The 23,854-nt window shown below is 36.8% G+C and overlaps 2 protein-coding genes across 5 annotated transcripts; one reads left to right on the forward strand and one right to left on the reverse strand.

Moving 5' to 3' along the window:
- Positions 1 to 755: 755 nt before the first annotated feature.
- Positions 756 to 13,255, reverse strand: Znf189 (zinc finger protein 189). 4 transcript variants are annotated; one of them, XM_063224493.1, is made up of 4 exons: positions 13,110 to 13,255; positions 12,889 to 12,983; positions 12,061 to 12,142; positions 756 to 3,400 (listed from the first exon to the last, which is right to left on the reverse strand). In XM_063224493.1, the coding sequence occupies exons 2-4, from the start codon at positions 12,919 to 12,921 to the stop codon at positions 1,683 to 1,685; spliced, it is 1,833 nt and encodes a 610-aa protein (XP_063080563.1). In that variant the 5' UTR covers positions 12,922 to 12,983; positions 13,110 to 13,255; the 3' UTR covers positions 756 to 1,682. The 4 variants fall into 4 exon arrangements, with proteins under 4 accessions (XP_063080563.1, XP_063080555.1, XP_063080549.1 ...); XM_063224485.1 differs by having other exon boundaries at positions 12,061 to 12,145; XM_063224479.1 differs by having other exon boundaries at positions 12,061 to 12,187.
- A 118-nt stretch (positions 13,256 to 13,373) lies between these two features.
- On the forward strand, positions 13,374 to 21,110 carry Mrpl50 (mitochondrial ribosomal protein L50). Its single transcript, XM_003470729.4, has 2 exons — positions 13,374 to 13,554; positions 20,187 to 21,110. Exons 1-2 carry the CDS (start codon positions 13,463 to 13,465, stop codon positions 20,569 to 20,571), a joined length of 477 nt encoding a protein of 158 aa, XP_003470777.1. The 5' UTR covers positions 13,374 to 13,462; the 3' UTR covers positions 20,572 to 21,110.
- The last annotated feature ends 2,744 nt before the right edge of the window (positions 21,111 to 23,854 follow it).

Genomic DNA, 23,854 nt, shown 5'->3' on the forward strand with positions numbered 1-23,854 from the left:
CTGAGGCAGGATTGCCATGAGTTCAAGGCCAGCCTGAACAGCAGTGTGTGTCCCTGTCTCACAAAGATAGAAAACAATAGGGAAAAAAACACATGATCGGGGCTGGGGATTTAGCTCAGTGGCATAAGCACCTGCCTTGCAAGCAGGCAGTCGTGAGTTTGATCCCCGGTACCAAGAATAATGAAAAAGACAAAAACGAAACAAAACAAAACAAAAAAAAAGCCATGATCGATTGAGAACAAGTCTAAGAATCTCATTATTACTTGAAACTCGGGCTTGAGAATTACTCTATTATCTTGCTGAATCAGGTAGTACTTTTCTTTAAAACAAGTTCTTTTCATTGAGTAACAAAATTTGTACACTGTGAATATCTGAGTACAGGAATGGAAAAAGATAGGTATATTTTTATATATGCATAACCTTTACATTTATGTGTATGTACACAAACACAAACATCTGATATTCAGAGACGAGAAGATGGAGGTTTGAAGGTGATTTTTAGAATCATTAAGGCATACCAAAAAGTTACTAAACTACTAGCAAATTAGAATTATGGAGTTCTAATGATTACGAACTCTACATTCAGAAACTAAAGAACCTGGACTTAATGTGACTTTAAACCAGTCCAGAAAATGCTGAACAGGCAGATGCACGAGTGATTGTAACTTCCTTTAAATCCTTGATTCTAATTTTAAACAAAGTATTTGACAGGACTGATTTTACACTACAGTAACAAAAAAACTCTTACACAAAGCAAAAAACAAAACAGGTTTTAATAATTAAAACATATGCTTAAGAGGTTTATAACCACCATGAACTAAGGGAAGCCCTTGAACTGAAATACTTTAAAATTGCATGCAAAATCTAGTTTAAAACCCAAAGTAATACCAAAATATCTCAGCTTCCTAGCATAAACTCCAGGTCTTTTTATTTCCAATTATTGGTAATCAAAATATATACACTTCCACATGCTCCTGGTAGTGCAGGAATAATCTTTATCAATCTTTCACATATGGGATTGCACCACAGTATTTTATTCCACATTTTTTTTTAGGCTCATCTCGTTGGCGGGAGTACTTCCAAAGATTCCTTGGCAACACCTTTGCTAAATTAGTCACATAATCTGTATACATAGAGAAAGTTAATGGCTCATTCATTTCACTGATCTGAGCACTAGGAATTAACTTTCGTTAACTCCCATGTTCAAACAGCTGACTTAACAATAAAAACTTTGTATACTAATTTCACTGACATCTGGACTTTGACAACTTACATATGCTTGATAACTGGGCTTGGACATGCATAGCCAAACATTATCACAGAACTGAAAGGACCACCATGAGATAGTGGCAGAGGAGTTTTTCAGTTTTCTAATATCTCTGACCTTGCTCCGAGTTCCCTTGCACTAATTTAACTTTCTCCTTTAGAGCACTTTCATATGCTCTGCACCTGGATTTAACTTCTCTGCTGAAAGATGTTTAGATAAATTAGTCTTTCTCCATAATCATGAAAACAGCTGGAAGTCAACTGCCCATGGACAGTTATGTACTATTCACAAGATCTTTAGAAACCATGTGCTTGAGGCCAAGGACAATTTATCACTAAATCTAACCCATATTTAACCATACTAAAATTATACTTAGGTAGCTAGTCTCAAATTGAGCCAACATATTTCTCTACATTTACTGCATCCATGCCGTATGCAACTTTTGATGTTGAATAAGGGAAAAATGGCAATTAAATGCTTCACCACAAGCATCACATTCATGAGTTTCTTGTGTTTTGACCTCTATATGGATCTTCTGGTGGTTAACAAGGCTGCGTTGTTGACTGAAACTTTTGTTACATTTCTCACACTTATAAGGTTTCTCTCCTGTATGTATTCTCTGATGCTGAATAAGACCTGAATTTCGGCTAAAGGCCTTTCCACATTCCTCACACTTATGAGGCTTATTACCTGTGTGAACACCTTGATGTCGGATAAGATTACAAAGTTGACTAAAACTTTTGCCACACTGTCTGCATAGATAAGGTCTCTCACCAGTGTGGATTCTCTGATGTTCAATAAGAAATGAGCTTCGACTGAAGCTTTTCCCACAAACAGTACATAGGTAGGGCTTTTCACCAGTATGGATTCTTTGATGTTGTACAAGGTGAGCACTAACACTAAAAGTTTTTCCACATTCATCACATTTGTAAGATTTTTCCTTAGGGTAGACTTCTTGCTGTATAATGAGATTGCAATTGGGATCAAAACTTTCTTTAGTTTCACTGTATGAATAAATCTTCTCCCTAGTGTGGATCCTTTGATGCTGAATAAGACCTGAGCTTCTACTGAAGGCTTTTCCACATTCCTCACATTTATGAGGTTTGTCTCCTGTGTGAATTCGTTGATGACGAGTGAGGTTGCAAAGTTGACTGAAACTTTTCCCACACTCTTTGCATTGATAAGGTCGTTCACCAGTATGGATCCTCTGATGTTCAATAAGGAATGAACTCCGACTGAAGCTTTTTCCACACTCAACGCAAAGAAAAGGTTTCTCACCAGTGTGAATTTTTTGGTGTTGTATAAGATATGTACTTAACCTAAAGGCTTTCCCACATTCCCCACATTTGTGGGGTCTTTCCCCAGTGTGAATTCTCTGATGTTCAACAAGCAGTGAGTTTCGACTAAAGCTTTTCTTGCATTTGGTACAATGATAGGGCTTTTCACCAGTGTGAGTTCTTTGATGCTCAATAAGGTGTGACTTCCAACTGAAGGCTTTCCCACAGTCACTACATTTATGAGGTTTCTCACCTGTGTGAATCCTCTGATGTTTAACAAGGCTCCTTCTCTGACTGAAGCTCTGTTTGCACTGATTACACTGATAGGGCCTTTCTCCAGTGTGGATTCTCTGATGTCTAATAAGAGTAGAGCTCACACTAAAGGTTTTTCCACAGTAATTACACTCATAGGGCCTCTCACCAGTGTGAATTCTCTGATGTTCAATAACAAATGAACTACGACTAAAGCTTTTCCCACATTCATTGCACTGAAAGGGCTTCTCACCAGTATGAACCCTTTGATGTTGAATGAAATGGGCCTTCCGAACAAAACCCTTCCCACATTCTTCACATTTATGGCATTTCTCTTCTGTGTCTGTTCTCTTCCGGATGTTAGTGTTTCCTATGAACACTTTCTGTTCCTGGGTCAAAGATTCCCGTGGTATTTCCCATAAGAAGATCCCTCTCTGTTTATCTAACCTACCAACAAGTTCAAAGGTTTCTCTACCCATGGGATCTTGGTCAATTTCACTTTTGATTCTTGTAACTATAACACTCTGTGGTTCCACTTCATCCTCAATTTCTTCAATTTCTTGTTTTACAGTTGGCTCTTCATCCTTATCTCTGTTCAAAACATCTGAAATACAAACATCAGCCAACCTCTTTAATGGCAAGAACTGCCAGAAAAATAAGTTAATCAAGATAAATAAATTAATTATATCTATAAAATATTTACTACTCACTATATTGTGAGAAATTAGTTTATATACAATAATCATTTAGAATACCTCTCAAAGAATATAAGCTGCATAAATATTACTATTATTTTTAAGACTCAAGGTCTTGCTACATTGCCCAAGCTTGTTCTTGAATTCCTGAGCTCAAGATCCTCATGTCTCAACCTCAAACATTGTATGCCACTGTGCCAAGCTAAATATTATTATTACTTAATATTAGTTATCTGATGAAATAAACTGGATTTTTTTGGAGGGGTAATGAAGAATGAGCAAGTAGTGTTAGGAAGAAGGACTGACAAATCAATACTATATTACACAAGGTAAGATGGGTAAACAAAAGAAAACAAATGGTGGGATTAACAAGTGTAACAAGGAAGAAAGAATATCACGTGAAGAAAATAACAGGTTCAGGAGAATTTAAGATGAAAATGCATAACTGGAATATGAGCAGACCAAATAGTTCACAGAAAGGAACATAAAAGAGGAACCAAGGGAGGACGAAAGAAAAAGAACAAGGGGAAGCCACAATTTATTCATTGATAAGAATTTATTCACTATCAAAAGCATTCTAAGCACTGTGCAATGAATGAGGACTCAAGGATAACAAACGAAGCCCTTACCAATGAAACAAAGAGTGAAAAAAATGGGTACAGAAAACATGACAGCATAGTCAATAAAAAGCAGTTCCTAAACAGATAAAATAGCTTAAAAAAAAAAGGGTTGAAGTGACAGTCTATGATTTTGAGTAAAGTAAGTATAAAACAACATGATCAGAATTCAAAGAAATGAAGAAACACAACCTGTGGCAGCTTATGACTTCATAATACATCATAGCACATTCATTAAGTACAAATGATTCTTAACCCTCTAATGATATGCAATTCACAATTCACTACCATTTTTCAACTGACAATTTATATTACATTTGAGAAAAAAAAATCCTGCACACATTGAAAAAAAGACAGAGTAATGGTGTACAATACATGAGTGGCCTACAAGACCCATTATGGAAACAGGCAAGGAGGTGGCTTGTGCAAGTACGGCAGACAGCTGATTGAGCTCTACAGTGCATGGCAGTGGCAGCTGCTGAACTGAGGCCTGTGGTGGAAGCACTGGCTGCTGGAGCTCTTGTGCAAAGCCAAAAAGGAAGCACCACTCATGGAGCAGCCAAAGGTGGTGAAGACACACCTTTAGGACATGATCATCCTGCCGGAGACAGCAGGCAGCATGGTGGGCATCTACCATGGCAAGACCTTCAACCAGCTGGTGATCAAGCCTGACATGATCGGCCATTACCTGGGCAAGTAGTTCTCCATCACTTACAAGCCCACGAAGCATGGTCAGCCTGGCACTGCAGCTATCCATGCTTCATGTTTCACCTTCCTGAAGTGGTCACCTGGCTAATGTCCTCCACAAAAAAAAAAAAAAAAAAAAAAAAAAAAAAAAATATATATATATATATATATATATATATATATATATGTATATTTTTAAAGCATTTCTCTGACTTATTTCCTGATTTTCCAGCTTGCACTGCCTGTTTGATAATTCAACTAGAAGATTCAATTACTACAAAATTCCTACTTGACTCTAAACAAGTTCTTTTTTTCTCAAGGTCCTTTAGTATTGCTCAGACTTTTTTACTGCAGTCATGTGTGAATTTTTCATAACTTATGTCAAGCCAGTTATTAAGCTATTTTACTAAAAAGAAAAACAAAACAAAACAAAAGCCACTATTTCTCTTACTCCCTTATCAAATATTAGAACTTTTGATTTCTTCTCAGGCTTCTTACAGTATTCCTTCTCAAATCCATTTTCAGTAGACTGTTTCCTGTCACATAACCAAAAAAAAAAAAAGGAATGAAAAAACTCCCTCAAGTTTCTGCCTTTCAGTTGTAAAATTACCTGCAGTAATACATGAAAATATTTGCCATCCTATCCAAATCTAATCCATCCATCCTCTCTTGATTCCATTCACCTCTGAGCAGTTGTTCAATTATTTTCTCTTATTTTAATCTATACTTTCCATTAACATCTTCCTACCATCATACAAATACATTCGCCTGTATCTAGAACCTGAAATTCCTTATTTTCTCTTAATTTTTTAATCTATACTTTCCATTAACATCTTCCTACCAACATACAAATACATTCACCTGTATCTAGAACCTGAAATTCCTTTCTTGTTGAAAACCAATACCTGAGGAAAAAAGATAGTCATGCTCAACCTCTTCTTAGTCTATTCTGTAAGTTACTACGAAATTTGTAACACATAGGGAAATTTCTCATCAAAATCAAAAATGTCTTCTAAACATTAAATACAATAGGTATTTTATTTGGCACTGTATAACTCTTCATTTCTACGATCCTATTTCTGTTTTCTATGTTATTACATTCTTTCAGCTCTCTCCTGTCTTCCTAATTCCCCTAATTTATTTTTCAGCCTCTGACAGAAAATCTATTTTACCTAGTTACTGCTCTGTTTCATTTCCTTACTTGTTCTACATTTAAATGCTCTAGCTATCACTAGTTAGACCCCTCATAAATGGTTGGCAGTGAACTTGGACATCACCAATTACTTAGTATATTTCCTCACGGATAATCATCTCTTACGAGGCACCATTACCCTAAAGTCTTGGATTTCTCCCTTTTTTATTGTTAGTTAACAAAGTAACAGATTTTTTTGCAGAACATACTTTCACTTGTTTTTACTTTCACTTTTTAAATGTCACAACCATGCACTCATCTAATTATCTTTGGCCCTGGTCTTTAAGCTATACTGAAATTATGTTTGATTTAGTGACTCCAGAGGGATGTTTGAAGTATGGAATTGTATTCACGTCACCACTTGGAAGATTCAGCTTTAAGATCAAACATAAGCTTTTAATTATTGTTTTCAGAACTCTTCATAACATGGACTAAACTTAAACTCAACTTCTTGCTTCCTCTACCATATTCCATGTAGATAAGCTGTTAGTGTTAGTAACACTTTCATGTTTTACCTTTGCGTATCTCTATATGAAGTGTCCCTCGGCACTGTTTACTGGGAAAATCCTTGGTTCTTTAAAATTCAGTACAGCAATACATGCTCTGCAAAGTCTCTAAGGCTACCAGGCAGGTCTAAATGTTCTGCTTTTTATTACCAGTTTTCATGTTACTGCCTGCAACTCTACACAGAAAGAAGTTGCACTACATACCATTATTATACTTCACTTTAAAACTATTTATGTGTTTGTCTCTTTCTTTGGGTATTAATTCCTTATAAAAAGAAAAGTTTCTGTACTTACCCAGTGAATACTATTTTGGAGGTTTAACTCAAAGAAATAAGACAATATGAGTATCTATCTAACTTCCTGAGTCAAATGAAATTATATTATATTAAAAAATTAGTTTTTACTACCAAGAAAACTAGATAGTAAATGTTATAAAAATATATATGCATTCTTCATAATACAACAAAAGATATAAAATCTAGGAATGATGAATAACCATAAGAAATACGCAGATCTAATGAAGCATGTTGGTACATGCCTGTAATCCCAGCTACTCAGGAAGTGGAGGCAGGGAAGGTCACTTCAGCATTACTTGAGCCCAGGAGTTTGAGGTCAGCCTGGGCAACAAAGAAGATCCAATCTCAAAAAATAAGTAAAAAATGAAGAAATAAAGAAAGCAATCAAAAAATTTTTTGAAAGCAAAGGACAGTTAAACAGAATCAACCAAGTGGCTCAAGAAATTTAATGTTATGAATTCTTTTAAAACTAACCTATGGAGTGAATAACATTGCATTAAAAATCATAGGGACCAATTAAAAACCTCACAAAATCTCAATTTCAACAGCCAGAATATAGACAATTGGTTAGTACATCCTGAAAAAGAATAATGAGCATAACCCATAATATGTAGCATTTTGCTAAAGTACATTAAATAATGATACTGGCACAGAAATGCATACATCCATAGGATACACAGATGAAGAAAGTGAGTGTGGGCTTCTACACAAAGCAGCCTTGAAATGACTATTAGATCTGGGCTTGGTGATTACAGGTCATAATTACGTACAGTCCCACACTCTGGTCATACCTAATTTATCTACAGTAAGCAACTAACTCAAGATGGGCCACTCTTCAGGAATTTGGAAAATGAAGTTTAAATAGCTAGTTAATCTGAGTGTGGTTGGACCTGTAACCAATCAACTCAAAAACGAAAATGACACAAGTAGGTGGGCATAAGGCGGAAAAACTAGTTTGCCAATGAGAAAGAAACAAAGCAAAAGAGAATGCTATATACACTAATGTTGTGTTCTCCCTTTAAGTATTTTGAAGCTCTAAGCCCCAAGCCCGAGTGTGATGGTACCTGAAGGTGGGACCTTTGGTAGGTAACTAGATTTAGATGAAGTCATGAAGTTGAAGCTGCATGATGATACTACAGTGTCCGTATAAGAAAGAGAAAAGTATGGTCTCTGTTCCTCCCCAACACAGTGAGAAAGCTACCTGCAAGTCATAAAGAAAACCCTCAGCAGCAACTGGGTCTACAAGATCCTTTATCGTGGATTTACCAGCCTCTAGAGCTAAGAGAGAAAAATTACTTGTTTAAGTCACCCACCTATTCTATAGTATCTCATTATAGCAGCCTAACATGACTAACATCATTTGATTCAGTTTCTGGTTGACGCTGTTTTCTAAGTTCAGCTACAATTTGTTTACATATTTTATAAATTATCGCAATGTCCTTATAATAATACCCTTGTTGGCTTACGGTAGCTTAATAATTTTTAAACAGTTCTAATAATATGGTAGCTGAGGGAAGAAGAAAGAAGGTAAGAAGATGGTAACATGGAAATGGATGAACTTAAGGACAAGACAAGAACTGGCATACTTTTTTGTAAAGGATCAGACAATAAATATCCTTCACTGTTTTAAGTTACAAGGTCCCTGCTGATACAGCATGAAAGTAATCCTAAACAATGCATAATGAAAGAGCATGTCTATATTTCAATAAAATCTGATTTACAAAAACAAGCTGTGGGTTAGATTTGCTTAATGGGGCCTATTTGCCAACCTTACTATCTAATAGAGCATAAAGTGATCAGTGCTCCTGCTTGACAGAACGAGGCTATGGGAGGAACTAGTATTTCTAAAGTCTAGCACAGTGCTTGATAATTATTAATTGAATGAGTTTAACAAATAACTGGAAAGAATATAATGAAAGAAGGAAAATAATGAGTTCAAGGTCTTGTAGGTTCAGCAATTCCCAGTTGTCAAAATCCAATGTGATTAAAGGTCTAATGTGACTTATGCAAAGAGTAGTTACTGAAATTAAAAGTCAAAAAATAGAGATCAAGTAATCAACTGTGTGTCATCATGCAGCTATTACATTTTTTCTGATCATTTTCTTTATCAGTACATATGTGCTGTACATAATGTTTACACTCCTTATGAGGAGCTGGTACATGTACATGATACATCTTCTTCTGTTTTGTCTCCTTTCCCTTCCCTCTACTCATCTTGATCCCTAGCCCTTTTTGTACATGTTTGCAGAACATGTTTACATTACTTGTGTGGAGTTGGTTCATGCACATAACACATTTTAATTCCTTTTTTCATCCTCCCCATCACCTGATCCTCTTTCCCTCTGAGAAAAATCTATCTTCCTGCTCCCAGTATGTCATCTTTTATTTTGCTCTTTATACTTTGGGTTTCTTCAGAGAAAAAGCAACATGGAAAGGAAACATATGAACGAAGAGGCAGAATTATAAAGCTGAAGGGAATTTTCTTAAAAAATAGCAAGGTGAAATAGAAGAATGCTGGACTGCATCAGTAGAGTAACAGTGACCTGTTTAGGGGAGTTTTCATCAAGGTGATGGAGGCGGGTCTACTAAGGAGAATAAAAACGGAATGTGGAAGAAAAAATAATAAATAATGGAAAGCTTGAGTTGGAAAAAGAGAGAGAGAGAGAGACAGAGAGAGAGCGAGCAAGTGAGAGCGTGCGAACACCTAAAAGTACAAAATCACAGACAGGCTCATTGCCAACCCTTTATCCATACAGTACTCATATGTTGTAGTACCAGAGACAGGCAGAGCTAAGTGTCCGCCTGGTTCTGTCACTCAGGACACCATATGTATGGATGGTGGCAGTGACTCCAGGACACAATGAGAAATCTGAAAAAACAAGAAGTAGCGATTGATAGAAAAGATTAAAGTGATACTCAACAAATCAGAGACAGAAAGCGAGGACAAAGTTGTATTTGGGAAATAAGTCCTCCTATAAGAAATTAAAGTTTTTGTCTTTAAGCTATTTCAACTGTTAGAAGTTCTAAGCACTTTGGTGATAGTAGATAGAATGAATTAAAAAGATGCTAGTAACCAAGGGCCAGTAGGTAAGTCTCAAATTTACCTACTCAGTCACACAAATATTTAAAAAGCACATGATACATGGCCAACTCTGTGATAAGTGCTGGAGAAATCAAATGAAAATGATACAAATTGTAGTCCTTAAGCTGATCAGTGTGGTGGAGAAAGAACCCATATAGAATGACTACTGAACAGTGTGATGAACTATGGAAATACTATATATACACGGTAGTAGAAGAAAAAGGAGTACTTAACTCTGAAGGGAAGACCCTTGAGAATGTAATACATTTTTTAGACTCTTCAGGTATAAATTACTTATGTGGTCTTCAAAAGAAGATGACTAAGAAGAATTTACTCATCTTTAGAATTTGTAGTTCAACAGAGGATAACAATCAGTCCTTAACACTATGCTTATTACATGGTAGTCAATGTCCTAAATACTTTACATATATGTTAATCTGATTAATACTTACAAAACTTTAAGGGTATGTGCTATTATTATTTTCATTTTATAAGAAACTGAGGAACAGAGATAAGTAACATATGTACAATTAGGATTTGAATCTAAGCACTTAGACTGTACATTACCTTTTTTAGATTGAGCGATTTGGTACACAGTGGTAACTGACAAACTGAATGTAGATGAGTATAGACTGAGAGGAAGTCTGAGAATGTAAGCCAAAGGAAAGGAAGCAATAGTTTCAAATAAAACAATTGACTCAAAGTACAAAAAGGGTTTTATGTATTCAATGATGAGGATATTACATATCACTGTTGAACAATTTAATGGGAGTGTTGGAGGCAAAACAAAGGGCACAGAGATAATGGAGGGTACAGCAGCACAGCACACACATTAATCACTCTAACAAAATTTGGCTGTGAAGAGAACAAATAGCTAGTTATAGAGAGCAGCAAGTGAGACTGGCTCCAAGGAGGAAGTTTTTTCTTTTTCTCCAACTAGAAAAGCCATGAACATATCATCAGCACTAAGAAAGAAGGAACAGAGATTGGGGCTATTAGGGAACAAAAGATCACTGATTAAATTTCTGAAGAAGACAAAGCATGGGAGGACCTATAACTGTGACAATGAGGGTCACAGCAGTTTGAGAGTTCATGCTTAGTGGACTCTCTTCTCTGTGACCAGAAGCCAAGGTACACAGAGTAACAGAAAACCCTAAGTTTGTGAAATAGTCACTAAAAGGAACAGGAGAACAAACATATCAGGAACAAAAACAAAACAAAACAAAACAAAACTACTGAGGCACAAACTCAAATATGAGTAGAATTTTAAGAAGCCATGCATATACAGCGCAGCATATACGGGGCATCAATCTTTTTAAGAGTACTTTTTTCCCCTGCAACTCAAGAGAGTAAAAATGGCAGACATTATAACTAACATTGATTTTAAAAAAATGGTTACAGGATAATGTCAAGGTAGGAGACCAGGCTGGTAAAGTCAGGAGAGTATTGATATCCCACAGAAAAAACAAACACATCAAGAGACAAGAAATACATGAACAAAGAATAGGTTTAGATGGAAAGTTAAGTGATAAAAGTAACTAAACACAGAAAACAGGATCCCTGAACTCAAAACCATCAATATTCACTGAGGTTCAAGTACTGACTGATTGTATGGGTTAAGCAGAGAAGTGTGTGAAATGGGTGATAAGCTTGTGTGTCAAGGACCCAAGAAAAAGTTGACAAAACCAAGGTAAAAATGAGCTGAATAAACTGATCTTTGGGAACAGCACTGAAAAGCTGGAAAAATTTTTCCCTTCCAGCCCTGAAACAAAGGATGAGGAAGAAGGAGGATGTGGGAGAATAAGTAGCCCCCACTTGAAGGTCTGCAAGAGAAGTGGTGTCACTGGGAAAGTGCCAAGTTTCAGTGAAGGCCAGGAGGGTAAGGAACACTGTGTGAAGAGGAACAGGGGCTCCAGAAGGCACAGTGAAAGGGTGGGAGGAAAGCAGTGGGAGGATGAACAAAGAGAAAGTACAGAGCAATATGGGAACAAGATTTCAAAGACAGGAAGCCAGAAAGATTTACATTTTGGTCACTATAAAAAAAGTGAGAGATAAAAGAATCATAGGATTAGTGGCTGAAAGGATCAGAACTTTGGAACAAAGCAGTTCTGGTAAAGTACTGGTCTAAGCATTCTGAATGTAATTTCTAACACTTTCTCAGATATTTTAGAAAAAGAACAGATTCTTACCCAATGAGACCAGGTTTCCATAATTCTCCATCATGACATCTTTATAGAGGCTTCTCTGAGCTGGGTCCAAATAATCCCACTCCTCCTGGGTAAAAAACACAGCCACATCCTCAAATGTCAGCAACCCCTGAAATAGTGTATTTCTGTAGTCAGGTTCCTGTTGTCTCAAGGACGGGTCTATCACTGAAAGTGGCAGAAGCAAGCAATTACCATGGCCAAGTACACTAGATGGTACATAACTAAGAGTGCAAAAAGGTGCCCAATTCTGGGAACTGACTTAACAGGCAGGCACCTCAGAGTAGAGGGTAACTGGGCTGGAGCTTTGTCCTTGTAAGAGAAGGGCGTAAGTATAAGGGTTCTCTGGCTTAGTAATTATACACTAATATTTTAATTTTAGTAAACTGCCCCAAGACCTCTCCAAGCTTCATTACCTCACTGCTCTGCTCCAGTTCTCTATTTGCACTGACTTGTGACCCTATAAAATTTCATTTCATTAGGTTATCTAAGCATCTTCTGTGGGTCCAGGCATAGTGCCAGACGCAGAACACACAAGGAAAGGTAAAAACACGGTGCCTTACCTGGAAAAAGTCACAAGTGAGAAAGCTATCCTGGAGCACACCTAGTTTTTCCCAGGTCATTAATCAAGCTGCACTTGAAAAAAGGAGCCAGCAGACAATGTGTAAGTAAACAGCAGCCCAAAGCACCGGCGCCGGATGGCGTTGGGGTGCTTGCAGAGAGAGGGGAGTCGGGCATTGGGGTGAGGCGTGGTGATGTAGCCTAACCAGGATAATGGGGCGATAACTGGGTCCCCCGGAAATAGCTACTTACCTTTGGCTCCAGTGGGGAATTCGGGGAGGCCATCTCCCGGCTTCAAAGCTGGAGGGCCGCAAGGAAAGGAGGCCTTTCTGATGAGGCCTAGCTGGCTGCAGGAAATTAGGCCCAAGAAAGATGAGAAGCTCGTAGGCTGCGTCCACTCAGGTCCCACCTCAGTCCCACAGCGGTCACGTTCCCAGCAGCATAGCAGACTGGCTCCCAGAGGGAACCCCTACCTCGAGTCCCCTCCCCCGCCGCGGTCTTCCAGGGAGGCCTCCCCAGAGCCGTCTCCCGGTTACCACTGCCTTCCCAGCAAAGCCAAGTAGCTCTAGGTTCGCCCGCCCCCGGACCAGAAGGCGTCACCCGGAACCTTCCCGAGAAGTCCCTTCAACTACAACTCCCTCCATGCTTTGAGAGCACGCCGCGCTCCAGAATCCGCTGGAAATTGCATCTGGACTATATTTCCCGGCGTGCAAAGGGCCGACAACAGGAAAAAGAGAAAAGTGGTCACAAGCTTGCATCTGATTGGCTGGTCTGGGCGTGTCGCGGCGGGCAAGGGAAGAGGTCGGTCTCCCAGCTTTCCCCGAATATGGCTGCGCTGTGTGTCTCTGTCCTTGCAAGAAGAGGATGGACTCGTATGGTCGCGGGGACGGCGCGTAGAGAGTTTTGGTCTCGATCCAGGTAAAGCAGAAAGTTGGACATTGGGTTGCGTTGACGAAATAAGGGGAAAAATTGGAGAGGAAGAAAGAATGAGTTTCGAGGGGAAGGGTTCTCATCCTAATAGGGACAAGAAAGTGCATTAGAGTTTCAACTTCAAAAGTTCAGTACTGGTCTCCGCGAGGCGTGGAGCCAGTCAGCTTCCCTCTCAGTCTGTTTCTCATAAGGGAAATACAGTTACCATTCCTTTTTATCTCTTTCGTTCATTGAGCAGTTTGACCACCTGTGTGAGGCGCCAAGTACGTTGGTTTGGATTGGATGAACCTAAAATAGGCACGTCAAAGTGGTTGGTGAACCAAACTCATTTTTAAGGCATGTTTCTTCGCAAACAGATTCAGAAACGGGAGCACGCTCCTGTTTTGTTTGTTGATTCAGTGATTCACTGAGCAATTAGATATTAGGCGCCTGCCCTATCCTGGCGTTTCTCTAAGCGAGTAGTGCAGCATAGAAGCAAAGTCTTTGTTCAGCCCTTAAGAAAGGCCACCACAGACGAAAGTGTGTTTCCAAAAACGTAAACTAAGTTAAATTGTGCCTCTTGGGTTTATTGAAGGTAAATCTGTTTAACCTACGTAATGTTCAGGGCACTAGAATGTATTGTGATAACCACAATTGTTTACTTACTTTCAAGTGCTAAGTTATGAAGAAAACTAGTGCAAATGAAAAGAGTTACATTTTCTTCTTTTTCTGTTACCTCTTATTTTATCAGATTGTATGAACATAAAAATGTAGAATGTGATGCTTTGGTGTCCTTGTTGTAAACAACAACTATCGGGTTAATTTTTTTTCTATATTAGAGATTTAACCCAGACCCTTACTTACGCTAGGCAAGCACTCTACCACAGAACCACTGAAATATGTTCTCAGCTCGTTTTTAAATTTTTGTTCTGAGACAAGGTCCTGCTGACTTGCCCAGGGTGGCCTGAAACTCGTGATCCTTCTTTCAAAACCTTTTCAGTAGCTGAGATTACAGCCAGGCACCACCACATTCAGCCATAATTCTTTTTTGAAATGAGGACACCTCAGATATCTTTAGTAAAGTACATAGTATTGTAACTGTTACTGGTAACCACTACGCTGAACATTAAACCTGTAGAACTTACCGCACATAAGTGAAACTTCGACCAACATTTGCCCGTCTTTTCCAACCAGAAGTCTTTCTCTGCTTCTAGTTGACGTTTCGAGATTCCTCATGAGATCATTCAGTATTTTTTGTTGTCTTATTTCGAGTAGTATAATAACCTGTAGTTCATCTGCCGGATTTTTTTTTTTCCTTTTTGATTCGGGGATGGAATTCCCGCGACCTCGAGCTTGACAAGCAGGCACGTATACCACAAAGCTAAATCCCATTTGTAAAGCTGTATAACATTTCATTGTGACTAACTTTTTTTCGTCATGTTACACTTTAGGGCATTTCTATATCTTGGCTATTGTGAAGAATGTTACAGTGAACATGGAAATGCAAATATCTCTTAAGAGATTGGATTTATTTCCATTGGATGTATACCTAAAAGGATCGTTAGATCATGTGATATTACTTTAAATTTATTTTAAGAAACGCTCACATTTTCCGTAATGGCCATACCACAATTGTATAATGGTGTCATGGTGTCTTTTCTATAGATCATCGTCTCTGATAATTGCTATCCTACTAGGTATGAGGTAATACCTTACAGTGCTTTTGATGTATGTTTCCATAATGATGGTAATGTTGAGCACCTTTTCCTTTTTGGTCATGTATATTATTGTCTTTGGGAAAATGCCCATTTTTAAATAAGGTTTTGTTTTTGGTATTTAAGTTCTTTAAATGTTTTATCTGCTACTGTGTATGAGATCTGATCAGATAGGTAGTCAAATACTTTCTGCCAATGTATAAGTTGCTTTTTCGATTTATTGTTGTTTCCTTTACTGTATAGAAGATTTATTTTTGTTTTCCTTGCCTGTTTTTGGTGTCATATCTAAAAAAATCATTGCCAAGACCAATACCTAAGAGTTTTTCTAGTGTTTTGGTCAAGCCTTAAGTTTATGTCTTTAGAGCATTTTGAGTTGATTTTTGTTTTCAATGTGAGATAAGGGTTGAAATTCTTTCTTCTGCATATATATGTTGTTTTCCCAACATCTTTTATTAAGGCTGTCGTTTCCCTTATTTTGTATTTTTGGTACTCTCATCAAAAACTAGTTGACAAGATGGGTGTGGATTTTTAATGGTGTTATGTTCTGTGTTCCTGTTTTTAATGATAGTTCTACTGTATTGACTACTATAGCTTTGTAGTAGAATTAAGTTTGGAAGTATGATGTGTCAAACTTTGTTTTTGCTAGAGTACACTAGGTCTTTTGTAGATCCAACCAAAGTTTAGGGTTGCTTTTTTAAATTTTGTGAAAAATACCATTAGAATTTGATGGCCATTGCATTAAATATTTAGATTACTTGGGTAGTGTAGACATATTATCAGTAATAATGTTCCAGTCTATTAACACAGGTATCTTTCCACCGATATGTATTGTCTTTAGATATTTTTCAATATTTTTGTAGTCAGATATTTTACTTAGTTAAATTTCTTCTAATTATTTTAACTTTTGATGCTGTTATAATTGGATGTGACATTTTCTTTTTGCATAGTTTGTTGTTTATGTAAAGAAATGTTACTTTGCATTGTGATTTTGTGTCCTGCAATTTTACTGGATTTATTTATTAGTTTGATAGTTTTTTTTCATGAAATCTTTGGGCTTTCTGCTTACCAATTATCTCATCTGCAAACAGGCAGTTTTACTTACATTCTGATTTTGATGCCTTTTATTTCTTTTTCTGCCCTAATAGGTCTGGGTAAGACTTGTAGTACAGTTCTTTGTTGAGTAAAAGTGATAAAGAGTGAACATCCTTCTCTTGTATTAGATCTTGGAAATAAAAAAAAAAAAAAAACTATCTCCCACTGGTTATGCTATTTCTTGTGTCAAAGTAGGATTCATCAATACCTGAATTAGTGTTGAATTATGTTACATGTTTTTTTCTGCATCTATTGAGGTAATCATGTGGTTTTTACTTTCATTTTGTTAATGTGATATACATCTGAGTTGCATATATAGAATGGTTTTGCATTCCAGGGATAATCCTAGTATAAAGTTTTTTATGTGACTTTGAATTTGGTCTTCTGTTTTATTAAGGATTTTCGTGTCTTCGTTTATTAGCAATATTGGCTTGTAGTTTTCTTGATATCTTCATCTGGCATAAGATGAGTTTGGAAGTACTCCTTCATATTTTTGGGATTTGCACCATTTCTTCTTTGACAGTTTAGTAAAAGTAATTCATGAAGCCTTGTGACTGGTGTCAACTTTTTTCTTTGTGTGGAGTTTTTTTGGTTACTACTTCAGTCTTATTTGTTACCCATCTATTTAGGTTATTTCTTGAATTAGTATTTATTACTGCTTTTCTGGTGTCTCATGCATTTTGTTCTGACATATTTCATTTTCATTTATCTCAAGATATTTTTAAAGCTGCTTTTTGGTTTTTTCTTAGCCCCAGAGATTATTCAAGAGTATGCTACTTAGTTTCCATCTGTTTATTGATTTTTTTTGTTTGCTTAGTTTCGTACTTTACTGATTTCTCTTTTGTGGTTAGAGAAGATAGTTGATAGGATTTTCATCTTCTCAAATTTATTAACACATTTTTGTGTGTGCGACCTAACATAATTTACCCCAGAAAATGTGTGTGGTGGAGAAGAGTGCATATTCTTTTTGCCGTTGAACAGAAAGTTTTATATGTCTGTTAGGTCTATTTGGTATGTAGTATTTTTCAACTTCATTCCTTCTTTGTAGATTTTCTGTTTGGATGTTCTATTACTGAAAATGAGTTATCAGATTCTCCCATTATTGCAATCAGTTTCTCGTTTTAGATGTCAATATTTGTGGTGTAAGTTTTTGTTTATTTGTTTGTTTTTATTTTGGTACCTGGGATCGAAATCACGATCTCAGGCTTGCCAGGCAGGCACTTATGCCATCAAGCTAAATCCCCAGTCTAGATGTCAGTATTTGTTGCATATGCTTAGATGTTGTCATTTTGTAATATATTTATATATATTTATAGTTGTATCTTTTTCTTAAATTGGCCATTTTATCATTATATAACTACTTTTTGTTTTGAGAGATTTTTACTAAAAAATTTATTTTGTCTGATGTGAATATAACTATGCCTGTTTCTTTGGGGTTCCATTTGCATGTAATATCTTTCTTTCATCCTTTTGTTTTCAATATGTATGTGTCCTTCAACCTAAAATGGATTTCTTTTAGACATTTTATGTTTAGAGGTTTTTAATTCACTTAGTCATTCTTTTATCTTTCAGTTTGAGTACTCAGTCATTTACATGAGTTACATTTCATTTTGACTGTGATTTGATGATTAATTTGAGGGGAATTCGGAGTTGAGGTAGAAACTAAATATAGACAACTCTTGAGAATTTTGAAAATATGAATACTAATTAGAGGAAACATGGGATCCAGTGTGAATTTTTTCTTTAAAAATGGAGGATAGTACAGCCTATTTCCTATGACTACTTTAGTAGTGACTTAATTTGTTTCCTATTACTATAACAAAATACCCAAGACTGAGTAATTTATAATAAATAAATGTTCATTTGGCTCACAGTACTAGAAGCTGGCAAATCCCAGGGCATAACACTGTGGTCTGCTCTGCATCTGATAAGGGCCTTTTTGTTACCTCATGGTATGCCTGAGCATGTCACTTTAGTATGTTAGCTTGAATTTGTCTTCTCCAATGCCTTCTGTCATGAGATACTAGCCGTCCTGACCTAATCTAATCGTAATTGCATCCTGGAGATCTCAACTCCAAATGCCATAACATGAACTTAAGGATTAAGTCTAAGATATGGACTTTTGGGAGACACATCCAAACATAACAAGTAGACAGTGGAAAGTTGGTAAGCAATCTGTGTAGAAAAAGGCATTAATTTCTGGAAAAACATCACCATTCTAGGTCTGAGAGTTTTTTGAATTTAACCCATCTTGCTATAGTGGGCTCACTGGCTGCTATTGCAGAAAAAGAACTTTTAGGACATATCAGAAAAGAGGCAAGAATAGGGTTTATTAGGCAAAGAAAAAGTATAGAATACACTCGCAGGAAGTGCAGGCGCTCAGAAATGAGACACTATGGTTTGGAACTGAGTACATTTAACTTTTGAGAGGGTTGAAAAGGTAGAGTAAAAATCCACCCAACTTACCCCCACTCCTGCCTGTTTCGAGGCATTTTTAAAAAAGTGATTTAAACCAACATTCTCAGAATTCAATCAACCTTTTGTTTGCTGTTTTAATTAGGCCAATTGTGGCCTTCTGTTGATGGGCCTGGTAGAGAACCATTATAAATCTGGCCAAGGATTGCCCTATTGAGGCTGTCCTTTTCTCGGGGCCAATCTTCTATTCCTGATTTTTGTTTCATCGAGCCAATTTATGGCCTTTTAATGATGGCTCTAATTGGAAAGAGATGTAAAACCAGCCAAGGACTATGGATTTACATGATATGTCATGCAAATTCCCTTCCTTTGGCCCATATACTTAGTCCTTGTATGAGCAATCATTAAATATATTTTCAAAGAATCCCAATCAGCAAAACATGTTTCTGGACTACAGAGTTCATAATCTGGTGCAGTGGTTCTCAACCAAGACAGTGTTCCTCCTCTGGGGATATTTGCAATGTGTTTTGTATGTCATGATTTAGGGATAGGAGTGCTGTAGGCATCCAGCATACTAAACATCTTACACTGAACAGAGTCTCCTCTCCCAAAGAATTGGCTAATTCAAAACGTCAGTATATTTGAAGCGGAGTGGAACCCTGATCTTGTAAGAGAAATTGGGTATAAATAAAATCAAAACTTCAGTAGGATGTGATATACTCTGAGAACAATATAAACTGCTGAGAAAATCAGAGGAATGTAGTTATATTTGATTAAGGAAGTCGAGTTAAAGTTGCTTGAAAGAAAACAAAGTTTGTCCTAGATCTTTTAGGATCAGCAAGATTTCTAAAGATGAAAATAAAAGATGAGCATAAAAGAAAGTGTGTAACTGGAGTCACAACATGGTGTTGGGTAAGGGGGAGCATGTAGTTTAATTTGAGTGAAGCCTGCATTACATAGAAATTAATGGGAGGTATAGTTACGAGGTAGATTGGAGGTGAGATCTTGGAGGAGTAGGATCCCTAGACAGAAGAGATGTGCCTTACTTCACCCATTTTTTTTTTTTTTTTTTTTTGTCTTTTTCCTTTTTACTGGTACCAGGGATCGAACTCACGACTGCCTGCTTGCAAGGCAGGCGCTTATGCCACTGAGCTAAATCCCCAGCCCCACTTCACCCATTCTTAGGAATGTTTAGAATGTGAAATATGTACCTAAGGTGATCTTTTTGTTCCGACTCATTCAACTATAAACATTGCAGTGATGGGAACCTACATCATTCTTTCCTTCTTTCCATAGTAGAAGATATTGAGTGTACAAATTATCTGTTGATTTTTAATAAGTAGGCAAGGTTTAGTCAAGTGTTTCTTAACTTCATTAATTTAGTGAATTGATTCACATACTTGCTTTTGATTACTCCAGAAAAGAGGAAGAACCCGTGGTTGCTGAGACTGAAGAAGTGAAAAAGGAACCGATTCTGGCCTGTCCACCTTCACGAAGCCGCACATACATGCCACCTGAAGATCTGCAGAGTCGTTTGGAATTTCGTGTTAAAGAAATTTGTGGTTCGTCTCTTCCCAGTAATTGGCAGGACATCTCCCTAGAAGATTGCCATATGAAGTTCAGTCTCTTGGCACATTTAGCTGATGACTTGGGCCATGCGGTACCTAACTCCAGGCTTCACCAGATGTGCACCGTCAGAGATGTTCTTGAATTCTATAATGTTCCTGTTCAGGACAGATCTAAATTTGATGAACTTAGTGTTAGTAATTTGCCTCCCAATTTGAAAATCTCTTGGGGTTACTAATCAGTTCAGAAGATAAACTATTATTTTTGTTTTCCTGACAAAGAGGCAATTTATTTCATCTTTTAATACTTTTTCTGTCAGAATTCTATGTATCTACTTTTTGTACAGAAGTCTTAAAAATCTCACTTTTTTTTCCTTCACGTCATAAATCAACAAAAAAATAACATGTTTTTTTTCTCTTTTCACGTTTGCTGAAGCCATATTTTATTGGAATTTAGCTAATAATTTATGGAAATTTTTTTCTTCAGCAAACATTGTTCTTAACTTGGTTGTAAGGTAGAAAGCCATCACAAGTTCAAATGTTACTCTTTGTCGGCATAAAGGAGTAATTTCAAGAAAATATTCTAATCCTGTTGAGACTTTTTAAAATAATATTATCATATATGTTACATATACAAATACAGTAACTTGTATTAGGTTAGATAATTAATAAAGTCTTTGTTATTGAAAGGTTTTTTTATGTTTATTACATGAGTACAGATACAAAATATATTCTATTCTGGATTAATTTCTTGGAATTAAAGATTTCTTAAGGAGTATTGTGTCTGTTTTTGTGTGTGTTCTTTATTTTTTTAAGTGAAATTTGCTTTTTTCTTCTTGTCACTTCCTTAAAATAAGTATTTCAAAAATTAGAATATGCAGTAGCTACTGAGTGCTATAATTCTGTTAAAATGAGAGAACATAAGAGATAAAACCATAGGGCAGAGTTTATATTTAAATGTTGTCTCTTAAGAGACATACTGCTTATACTTTTTGTCTTCTCTGACTTTTGTCTTTTCTATAACTTTATAAGTGGTCTTAAAGTAGCTATGTCTCCATTGGAGGGGAAATCTTTGTAATTTGATTTACTTTGTAATTTGTGGAAACCACTCAAAATCCAAATGATTCTCAATGATTAAGTTAATGGTTACATTAGGAATCGTTTTCAGATTTTCAATATGGGCAATGAGACAGGAAAAGGAAATTTCTTACATTCTCACTACTGACAGTTCTGAAAGAAGTGATAGGTTTTAAATAAAGGAAACTACGTTTATTCCCCTTCCCTAGGTGAGTTCTTTGAAAGAGCAGAAAATCGAGTGTATAAATTTGAACATTTGATAGGAAGATCAGCAATATAATCATGCCCTGTAAAATCATAGTAGGCACCACATTCAAGAACTTGAAAAATGGCAGTGTCTGGAGCACGGAGTTTAGATGTTATTTCTGATAAGTTACATCCCTTTTCTACATTCAGTCTGTGAAAGAGGCGGCATGAAAGTATTTAACTTTATAGGATTTAATCATCATGCTTCCTATACAAGAGAAAGATGAAACCGGAGATGGAGAAGTCAGTGTGGAAAGACTCTTGGTTACAACTGGAGAAATACTGTAACTGCGAAAACTAGGCTGCTTGTAATTGTCAAGACAAGATCACATCTTTGTGAGTCTAGTGCAGCAGTGTTTCTCAAAACGTAGATATGTATGAGTCTTTCTGGAATCTTTAATGTAGGTCTGGAACTGGTTCTGATTAAGCCTCCTAGGTAGTGCTGGTGATGTTTTGAATAACACGGCTCTAGACCCTGGTGTTGAAATCAGAGGATTCCCTCTGCTGAAACAATAGTTCTGGTAAATTTAGCCCACTGAGAAGATAAGCTGTATAACCAGCGGGCAGTGTAGAGGGCCTCTTTAGGGTGTAATCTCTTCCCCTGAAAGCAAAAAACTGGATTTGCTAATGTACCCTAATAGGTCACATTTTTCAAAAGTTACTGTGATATAGAATATCAGTTAATTTAGTTGAAACCTCTGCAAGCTCACTATATACGCTTACATAAATCTAATAACACTATTAGCAATTCATGGTCAGTATAAATTTTCTTAACATTTGAAGTAGCATAAATAGACTTTTCTGTAACTGTTAACATTTTTCTGATTATTTGACACTTTTTAGAAAATTGAGAGCGATAGGGAAAAAAATCACAACTGTCTTAATACGTAATCATTTAATATTTACTATATTTTCAAATGAAAAACATTTTCTGTATGTTCCCCTACATTTAGTCTTTAAGGAGAATAAATTTGAGTAGTGGCATATTGTTTCATAATTTGATGTTATACAATTATCCAATTTAGTCTTGTTGATTATTTAAATTGTTCCTTTTTGTTTTGGATTTTTTTTTTCCTGGCTTTTCTAGTTCTGTAAGTGTTGGTTGGCCATAAAACTTCCTATTCAGAAGGTTTGTAAATTTCTTATGCAGAAGTTCTGTAAATTTTTTGATCCTAAACAGGAACAACTTGATTCTGCTTCTTTGACTTGTAATTTCATTAGCAAATGTTCTGTTACACAAAGCAATCAATAACTTGAAAATGCATAGACTCAGTCTTATCTGCAGTTGTTTTTGTAACTAGTTCCCTTGTTAGGGCACAATCATAATGTAAGAACACATTTATAAAACAGCAAGCTTACAGGTATTTCATGGTACAGATTAGGGAGCAAGTAGAGGTCTCTGACCAAGTTTCTGCTGAATTCAATGACAGTGTCTAAAGTCCAGCTGCCTGTATCTGATAAACACTGAGTTAAGATAATTGTCTATGCCTTAAGGCACCCTGGGCTAGTCAAGGACACCTTTATGCTCACCCTGTAAGAGCCTCCTGTTTTCCTCGAGTGTGTATTATGATAATTCCTTTTTCCAACAAATCTGTTCGTGATTAGCCTGCCTGTCAATATATAGCGTGTTTTGTCACTTGCCTTGTACTTCTCACTTCTACATACTATACAAACAACCATAAAGCTAAGGGCTGCTGCCTTTAGGAAGGATCTCGCAGCAGTGTGCTGGTACTATCTCCTCAGAACAGAGTCGTCCTTTCTGTTTGACTTAAGAATTTTCCCACAGCACTTACCCTTAGTTTTTTTTTTATACCAGGAATCAAACTCAGGGCCTTGCACCTGCCAGGCAGGTGCTGTGGTGCTGAGCTGTATCCTAGGCCCTCACTCCCTCGTTTTGAGACAGGAAAAGGATTTAACAGAACAGCAAGCAGCTGAGAATGGTGGTACGGTTTATTGGAATGGAAAACCCTCACTAAGTACAAGGGGGCAAAGGTGCCAAGGAAGCATCTGATTTTGTAATTTATATATCGCTCCTTCAAGGGCAGAGGATGGCCGACTGCAGACTTGCACTGTTCCCCCCGTTCTACTTCTCCAAGCTTCTGTCACCAGCAGATTTCATAGTTCTTTGTCTTCTGCACTGATTTTTCTTGAAGCTTATTTTACCTTGTCTTTAGTGTTCAGGATTTTTGGTCTTTTTCC

This window comes from Cavia porcellus, unplaced genomic scaffold (assembly GCF_034190915.1).
Source record: "Cavia porcellus strain 051 isolate PalLab524CR breed Dunkin Hartley unplaced genomic scaffold, mCavPor4.1 scaffold_1, whole genome shotgun sequence".
Classification (NCBI taxonomy): domain Eukaryota; kingdom Metazoa; phylum Chordata; class Mammalia; order Rodentia; family Caviidae; genus Cavia; species Cavia porcellus.

Bases quoted from the DNA above. Each gene is read 5' to 3' on its own strand.
- Znf189 (XM_063224479.1), bottom strand. From the start codon at position 12,921: ATGGCCTCCCCGAATTCCCCACTGGAGCCAAAG. The intron at 12,188-12,888 runs GTAAGTAGCTAT...ACACTATTTCAG, and splicing joins ATTCCCCACTGGAGCCAAAG to GGGTTGCTGACATTTGAGGA. The intron at 3,401-12,060 runs GTAAGAATCTGT...TTTGTATTTCAG, and splicing joins TGGAAACCTGGTCTCATTGG to ATGTTTTGAACAGAGATAAG.
- Mrpl50 (XM_003470729.4), top strand. From the start codon at position 13,463: ATGGCTGCGCTGTGTGTCTCTGTCCTTGCAAGAAGAGGATGGACTCGT. The intron at 13,555-20,186 runs GTAAAGCAGAAA...TGATTACTCCAG, and splicing joins GAGTTTTGGTCTCGATCCAG to AAAAGAGGAAGAACCCGTGG.